General features: G+C 38.4%; 1 protein-coding gene across 2 annotated transcripts in view; it reads right to left on the bottom strand.

Annotated features, from left to right (window-relative positions):
- Positions 1-8798: 8798 nt before the first annotated feature.
- The window catches only part of LOC138014306 (uncharacterized), an 11058-nt gene continuing 10413 nt past the window's right edge, over positions 8799-9443 (bottom strand). For both annotated transcript variants that reach the window (XM_068861357.1, XM_068861358.1), the window contains one exon: positions 8799-9443. This exon is cut by the window's right edge and continues 96 nt beyond it. In XM_068861357.1, coding sequence (XP_068717458.1) covers positions 9055-9443 — 389 coding nt within the window. In that variant the 3' untranslated portion in view covers positions 8799-9054.

Here is a 9443-nt window from a genome sequence, read left to right on the forward strand (position 1 = left end):
TTTTCGTCCGTCAAGCTATGCCGGGGCTTTTTCGAACAACACTTGTCGAGCAGCTTGCTGCTTATTTAATGAACAATGAATAATTTCCGTTGATTTGACATTTCCTTTGATTTGATTGACGTTTGATTATACAATACTTCAAACAGACTCGTAGTAATTTTTGAGAGAACACACTTCTGTCTCGCTGAACTGTTTCACGTCCCTTGATTTGCTGACCTGATTTTTGGAGCCGTTTTGCTGTTCCTTTGCTAAACTGGGTTGACCAATTTTTCTGTATAACTTACTTAAAACAGTCTGAATGGATATCGACAAAGAACTGAGTGTTCCTTGATGTACTAGACACTAGTCTCTGTATTGTGTCTAGGTATCGATCGCTTATATCATAGCTCTCAATAGCCCACTTTCGATATATTAAAATTCAGTCCTAAACAAAAGGCTCTGGGGAATAAACTCATACAAATCCTTGTATTTATTCCCCAGAGCCTCGAGATGATGCCTTTTGTTTAGGACTGAATCATAATGTATCGAAAGTGGGCTATTTTAAGTTTTAATTTTTTGATCGAATAATATAATCTTGAATAAATTATAGCGGAGCTCCGCTTTCGGCGTGCGCGCGCGGAGCACCATAGCTAAGAAATAGAGATTACTTCATGGAAAATGCGCGCGTACGATATTTGTTCACGAGTTGAGTAGTATCAGAAAACGAACGAGTGAGCGCAGCGAACGAGTGAGTTTTCTGATTCGAAACAAAGAGTGAATAAAAATCGTGGATAGAGTCAGTACCTATGAAATAAAATATGGTAACCCACCGATGCGAAAAATTTTGGTTTTATAGCCATGGCGTCATCGACCGTCCGTGCGTACGTACGTACGTCCGTCTACCCCTCTATGTATGCCAATGTGACCAGTATCATGCTAGTTTACAGCATACCTCTTTGAGTCTTGATCAATTGACACCTGTCAAAACAAGGTATCCGCTGATCAGTGTCACGTGGCCATATCGCGGGCTCAAGCTTAGAGCTTACCGAGGTCAGCTGTTTTTTCGAAGCATCGGAGGAATATAAATTTAAGAAAAAATTCATTGCTAAACTGGTTCATTCCAAAGTAAATTTTACTGGAAAAACCGATATCGTACTCATTCCTTCATGATTCATGCGACATTGGTTTTTAGCGTAAAATGTACCATGGAATTCACTAGTTAGGCAATGAATTTTTCTAAAGAAGAAAGCAAAGAAATTGATTTTATTATTAAAGCAGCAACCGGAAACATCAAAACGCGGACAATTCGAAACCTTTTAATTTCACCAGCCCTACAGGCAGTAAGAATAAATAACCAGGGAGCTCCGCTTTTAGGCTTGACTGAATCTATATATTACGATTGGCGTAGACCAGTTGGATTGTGCACTGTTTGCTGAACCACGTACAACGCTAAAGGACATGACTTCATTGGTATTTAACTAACTGCTTTCGTGAAAACATCAAAAGGAATAATTCAAATCTGAAACTGATACTTTGGAAGAATAAATCCTTTCGGCAAAACGGTGCATGCTGAGTAATCAGGATAAATTGCATGATGAACTTACAGACTTCGGCGTGAGTGACTGATTAAAGATTTGTGCTGGTTTTTGAAGGATGCTACAGATATTGCTGGACGCTCTCTTGTTGCTTTCGAATCAAACGACCCGATTGTTAATTGCTCAAAAGATATTTTTGATCGTCTCGAAAGAGAGTGTAACAATCTTCTGAGGAAGTGTGGTATTGACAACTGCCCCGAAATATAGATGAAAGTAGTGTTTGGCAGAGCGATCTGGCTGTTTTTGGGGCAAATAGTCCACTTTATTTTTCTTTTTCAATGAGCGGGCGGAATTCTTCAAAACCTGCAATCTGATTGGCTCAGGGAGCGGGCGGAATTTTTCTATGTTGCCCGCTAACCCTGGCGGAATCCTGGCCCTGGTTGCGTGAGCTTGTCCGTTTATAATCCGAATCCGTTTATATACAGAAGTTAGTGTTTCAAAACAGATTTTTATTAGACAAGAGACGTGGGAAAAGAATTCAAATAATAATATTTTTCTTTGAAACGTTCGCCTACTGCATTCGCTATCAAGGGCGGTGCGAGTCAACAATTGAATAAGTGATTTCAGAGAGGAACAGAGAGAGAGGGAAAAAAAAGTTATTTCCCAGCTAAGGGTCGGTCCGTATTGCGGAAAACTGTGACCTCGGTCTTGGTAATGCTGCCCGAGAATCAACCATTCACCTTGATTTGATACAGAAAACGTTGCGTCAAACGATAAATTTTCCTTCACAAACCAGCGCAGTATCATTATCAAGTTAATGATACTGATGGGTCACTCTCACTCCGAAGTCTGTAAGAGATGGGTTCTATAATTTTACTGGGTTGCCATAGGCAATCCAGTTAGAAAATGCGTTTGTTTTTTTTGTTTTGGTTTTTTTTTCCGTGTCATGAAAAGTCTTGCCTGTCACTCCCCTCATAAGCGGTGTCTTTGTGCATAGAGTCTTCCGTGCGATATTCCTTGAGATACGACTGCAGATGTACGAAATATGATACTTCCACGAGACGCAGTCATCAATCATACCCCTAGATACTTAATACGGTTTTCACGGACTAAGGACTAAGGAATATGTATACATATATTTTTTCCGTGTCATGAAAAGTCTTGCCTGTCACTCCCCTGATAGGGGTGTCTTTGTGCATAGAGTCTTCTGTGCGTATTTGTTAGGTTTGAGGGGGATGGGGTAATGCGTAGATTTCTCTGGTGCACACAGGAGAACATTTAATTATGAATCTGCAATGGCGTCGAAAGTCATTGTAACGCGAATGGCGTTTTAGTGCATCTTTAATCAAACTAGACGCTCCATAAAAGCGTACACTGGGTTGCCTGTGGTATGTGTTACACAAAAACAGTAGGCACTGAATTGGGTGGTATTGAACTGCAGGGTTCCAGTTAATTTTTTCAAGTGGGGGGTCATTAAGACCATTTGAAGGTCACCCACATGTCGCGCCAGCAAGAGCCCCTTTGGCTCACACGTTCACACCTTTAATTATTTTGTAATATCCTGTCCCATTTTGAGGTCTTTTAATTTTTTAAGCTTTGGTAATAAATTCAGTTTAAAGATAACAAAACACGCTCTTGACTAAAATTCACTCGTTTCTTCTCAGATAAAGGAAAAAAATAACATAGTTTTTATACATAGTTCTGAATCGAATTCTCATCGAAAGATTAATGACAATCGATCGTAAAAAGACGAAGATTTCTGCGGTCTCTGACTTTTATGATGTCTTGTCAAAAGGAAGAAATTGATCACGTGCTAAGCAACCATAAAGGTGTACGTGATCACCTTGTGTCAACTGAATGAACTACGGGAAAGCATGCCGTAATCGTTCGTCTTTTTCAGAGTAAAACAACTTCTTTGGTTTTTTAATTTTGTTGTAATATTTAACTGAATATTTACATTTTATCTGTCGGGTCAGGAAGCCTTCTTTGTCGGGTTCCTGAGAACGTATCTATTTTGACTTCAGGGTGAACTATTTACACAATCGCGAGGTTGAGCGGCCATGTAACAGACTAGCGAATTATCGCAAATCACAATGCTGACAAGCACAAAAGCAGAAGAAATGGTTAATAAATATGAAGTTTGTTACTATCTGAATGTTTTTGGGTTAGAGTAAAGGGATATATTGTCACGCAAATGTTGTAATTTCATGACACTCAAAATTCGCAAAAAGCGAGAGTTTCATGTAAACAATCTTCGCACTAGCAAGTCGTAGCAATAAACTGGATTAACCAGGAAGTTAAAGAAATATTGTTGTCTTCCCAACTAAATTCCATTTTACACTACAAAATCATTTGTCAGAGAAATAAAATTCCTGTCTCCTCGTGTAACACATTTCAACGCACGTATGCAAATTTGTTAACTCATTTTCACCGCGTCCCGATTTCCGCGATATTTTTCTTCTTTCAAATATTAACAAAAATGTTATTTCTCTTCAAGCGTTGCGTCTTTTATGTTAAATAACCGCTTAAATAAGGATTTTTTAACGATCTATCCGTAGATATTTTTTCATAATTTAATATTCTCTGCCAAAGTTGCACAACAGTAAAATCACAAAAATAGCAACGCACGCAACATTTTTAGTCGTATTTACCTCTTCGTCGAATTCTCGTGCTTAACACAGGAATTTTTAGTTATTGTGAAAATCTCTCTCTATTCGTTAGCAATCATCCTTTCAAATTTCAGAGAAATCGACCGGTCCGCGAATATTTAACGAGTTTTTTTCAAAGGGATGTCAAAAGGCCAAGTGGATGTTATGCATAATTGGGTAAATTCGGGCGATCAAGTTGCGCGTGTGACCCGTTATAAATATTTTTTCCCAAAATGTTCCCGAATCGTCAAGTATCACCACAGAAGACAAGAACATCATTCTAAAAGCTTATTTTACGCAAAAAGTAGGTTCTGGAGGTAATTTTGAGAGTGGAAATCAAGTTTACGGCAGGCGAGAATAACAAACTCTGGAGGCCGCATGGTATATTTATTCAACCCATAAGGGTTGAAACGTGTAACGCGCGTTGACAGCTTCCGAATATTCAGTGCGAACTGATTGGTTGAATGTTTCAGTGCTATGTACCATATTTGGAAACCCCTCACTCTTGTTGTTCCAAATATGGTACTTAGCAAATTGAATATTCAGAAGCTTGTTTCCCAGCACACAAGGGGCCGTTACACGTTTCAACCCTTATGGGTTTCTGTTTATAGTTAATTCAGTTAACACAACAGAAAGATGCTTACCTCATTTTGACACGAAAATGCTTTACTATTGCCATAAAAACTATCCAGTTAAGCTCGCATATTACACAAGATGATGAATCCATAAATGCCACCTTTTCCAGCAAAATATTTTTTGCAACAAACAACATATTTGCTATCAGAGGCAAAAACCCCTTCCCATTTCATTACGTGCGTGAAGACAAAAAACTCAATCGTGTCAAATTACCATACGTAATAGACCTTATTCACGATGTCCACCATGTTGGATTTGCTATTATCATGCAAATTAGCTACACACTTCCGAGGGGGCAAACAACACAAGTTCGAGAGGTTACAACGAACACCTCAGCCACACAGATGATTTGTTTCACGTTCATTGAATGTTTATCACCTAAGTAGTCAAATGGAATGATTACACAAGTTACTTCGAAGTTTTTTTAGTGAAAAATGAGCAGATAACGAAGTAGAAAGTCAAAATGTCAAAGGCAATCAAAAGATATAAAATTATCATAAAAGGTACTTAATTCTAAATTTTAAAATGTACTTTTAGCAATGTTGTTTCAATATTTCGACTGGCCGATTTTCCGCAATTTGCCTTTTTTCCAATGTTTGCCCCCCAGCATAACACATGGCTAATTTGCATGACAATTTGAAAACCAACATGGCGGCCATCGTGAATAAGGCCTATTGTAACAAAACAAGCTGCCAACATACTCCGTGTCAAAAACGCAACTAAATAAATTTCCCACCAGTGTTCAGCATCAAACCCTTTACTGAAAAACCCTTTACTTGAATTATCAAGCAAAAAATGGGCAACAAGCTTTCTTTCAAATAATTTTTGACTAACAAGAATTAGAGAAATTTCCAATGGTAACCGAAAGACTGTGCAGAATTGAGTACAAACAAATCTAAATAAGCCAGACAACAGAGATCACAGATCCATGTTGTTCAATTCCTTCTCTGTCTTTGTTAAACCCATAAGTTACTAGAGAATTTTCCATTTGATTTCAGTGTTGTACAAAACACCACACTTGTACAATATTAGAACTACAGCTCACTTTGATTACGGCTCGACTGGCGACAGATTGTTGTCGAAGCCCATTACTCGTCGCTTTTAAGATTCCAGGTATTTTTTTTCGCCGCCTGTCTTGTTTATCCAATTTACGTTCCATTCTTTGGCTCCATAAGGGTACATTTTGTTTAAAGATCCTCCAAAACGCCATTTGCGTTTCGATCTTCGACGCCATTGCAGGTTAATGAAATATTCTACTGTGTCAAACCAGAGAATTGTACGCCTTTCTACTACCCCTTGAAATCCTAACAAAATACGCGCAGAAGGCTCTACGCACAAAGGCACTACTTAGCAAAGGAGTGCTAGGAGATACTTTTCCCGACACGGAAAAAAAGAAGAAAAAAAGAAAAAAAAAAGAAAAAAAAGAAAACGAACAAATCCCACCCATTTTCCGATTGCGATTGCCATACTGGCAACACATTAAATATATCCTTATGGAGCTCAAGAATGGAACGTCAATTGGATAAACAAGACAGGCGGTGAAAAATAAATATCTGGAATCTTTAAAGTGACGAGTAATGGTCTTCGACAACAATTTCATTTTTCGCCGTTGGATATCAAGTGAGCTTTGTTTCTAATATTCTACCAACTTGGTATCATTTACAACACTGAAATTAAATGGCAATTCTTTTATGGATTTAACATTGAAGGAATCGAACGCCTTGAATGTATCACAGTGTTTACTGAAGTTGCATCGAAGTTGTCTGGCAACTTACATTTATTTTGTACTCAACTCTGCAAAGGTAAAAAAAAAATTGGAAATGTGACAGTGAAGAATTATTTGAATGAAAGCTTGTTGTCTCTTTTTTGCTTCATTACTTACGGTCAAGGTTCTTTCGAAAAGGGTTTGATGTGAACTGTCAGAAATTTATTTAATTGCATATGCTTTGTGACACGGATTGTGTCAGGCTTGTTTGCACGCACGCAATTGAAATAGGAAGGGTTTTTTGCCTCTAATAGCGAATATGTTGTTTGTTTCAATAAATTTTTCGCCGGAAAATATTTTTGTGAGATTTCCACCATTTGTGAATTTTATCAAGTTGTGTAATTTTTGCGCTTAACAAATTTGCATACGTGTGTTGAAATATTATACGAGAGGATTTTTGTGGTAGTGCACTGTAATGTACCAGTCAAAGTGAAGCTTCAACATTCCACCCCCTCCCCTCCCCCCCCCCCCCCGGGTAACCCCCGGGCATTTGAGTTTTTGGAAATTTTTTTGTTCAAATGCCTCCCTCCCTGGGCCAAAAAGCTTTCCAAATGTCTCATCATAGGTCCATTTCGATCAGGTGATCAAATGCCCCCATCCCCGGGAAAATAACCAGATTTTTACAAACTGAATGCATTGGTTTTACGGAGTTTCATACAACGACACTTAAAGACATTCCATATATTCATTCCACTATTTATACACAGTACATATCAATCGTCGCAAATGTATTAAAATATTCATAAGTACACCGGGTCGGTCAAAGCAATTGACCTCCATAAAGCGTATCCGGCGACGTCGGTATTGTATTGAATTATTGTTTATATTGTAAATACAATTTAATATATTTATATATTCAACGATAATATAAATTGGTTCTTAATACCTTCAAATACGGAACAAAGTTTGTGTGGGCCTTTGCTTTTCAACCAATCAGCCACGAATGCATGATTTAGCAACCCACGTGAAATATCAATCAATAGATCAGTTCATTTTTTAAATTAATTATCTCCATGCTTTAAGTGCACTTGGAAAATTATCGACCATTCGCCTACAAATGTCTTTTTGGTCTCCGTAACCGTAAGTTACATCGATTGGCCACTAACAGAACTATGTCCGGGTATGCGTGTTTGATTTTGTATTACTTTACAAATCCTAGAACAGTTATTATCCTCGCTATCTTTCTGGAGGACGTCCGGAACCCTTATGAAAGCTTTCAAGCGTTTATGTTGTCGGTCAAATCCGGTCTCAGGTTAAATCCGTCTTTACCTATCGTAGCTTCCCTCCAGCTCTGTCTTACGCATCTCAACACATTTTAATGTTTCGTATCATCTTATCATTTGTGCATATTTATGTACTTAACCATTCAGTCTGGACATTACAACATAGTAAGGGAACAAAGAACTGTACTATGATGGACTTACCGTTGCTCGAACTCGGACCCTCCAGCTTTATAATCGTGCATCTTCATGATACACTACAACGACGAACATGCTCCAGCCCAGCACAGTTCTTTCCATTATTTACTTTTGTATAATAAGTCAGTTGATACCCATTTATAATAACCAAAACTGACCAATGGTAACGTGACCCTAATTTTTCTCTAGGCTTGATATAGGCTCCATTAAAAGTTTCTCAGTTCAATTGGCCTTTCCGAAATTCAGCAGGGAACTGGGGCGAAATTCAAGTTTTAACTAATCGATAAACTGACACTACCACATGAAAGATCATGTTGAGATTGGTCATTTGGCCAAGTATGGTGCTTTTAGGGTGAACAGAGACCAAGTTATGGACCTTGAAACATGGTTCAAAATCCATACAAACGACTCTAATTTTGACAAAGCGTCCCCCAAAATCATATAAACTCTAATTTTTTTTATCAGGTTAGTGACAACTGTAAAATCCCGTCATGTACCTACAATTTGAAAGAGGCTGCGATGAAAATCGCTATTTTTGCCCATTTTAAAGAGCATCACGGAAATCATAAAAATTTTAATAGTTTATATGGTTTTGGTGGACGCTGTATCAAAATTAGAGACGCCTGTATGGATTTTGAACCATGTTTCAAGGTCCATAACATGGTCTCTGTTCACCCTAAAAGCACCATACTTGGCCAAATGACCAATCTCAACATGATCTTTCATGTGGTAGTGTCAGTTTATCGATTAGTTAAAACTTGAAACTCGCCCCAGTTCCCTGCTGAATTTCGGAAAGGCCAATTCATCTGAGTGCGTATTCAACCTCGGTAAAGTGAGGATCACCAATTTAACCTACGATAGGTGAAAACGGATTCCTGAACCTGAAAGCGGATTTTACCGGAACTATATGTGCTGACCATTCGTAGAACGCCTTGCACTTGTTAGCTCACACAGCCAGGAGAGGGGTTAATTTTTGACAAAAACATGCACATAACGCTAGAGTGCTAAAATTACAACAACAAATGAGAAGGATTTAGTTTTAAACCATAAAACGTCATACTAGGGATTGCCATCTACTTTGGCTTTGCTTTTCTCTCAGACCTGCCGTTTGGTCTAAATGTACCATGCATACACATCGACACACGTAGAACCAGTCCATGCCATATCTGTAATTCCTCGCCCTGTGTTATGAGCAATGGACTTGAAAAATTGCGAAACACCAGTTCAGGTGATTTGCTCTCAGTCCCACTGAGGCTGTAAAAATGCTTTCTTTGACATTTATTAGGGTGTGGTGAGTTAAGTGCTTCCAATTCTCCAATGGGTGGTAGGAGAGCATCTCCAGCGGCATTTTTTATGATAGTCATCAGCTTGTGCGTATAGAGATCTGACATACAAGTCCAATAGGAGTCAGTAGTATTTGGATTGCAGCGTATTGTCCCAGATTTGTGAACGAGCTTCATGG

This window comes from Montipora capricornis, chromosome 8, assembly GCF_036669925.1.
Source record: "Montipora capricornis isolate CH-2021 chromosome 8, ASM3666992v2, whole genome shotgun sequence".
Lineage (NCBI taxonomy): Eukaryota > Metazoa > Cnidaria > Anthozoa > Scleractinia > Acroporidae > Montipora > Montipora capricornis.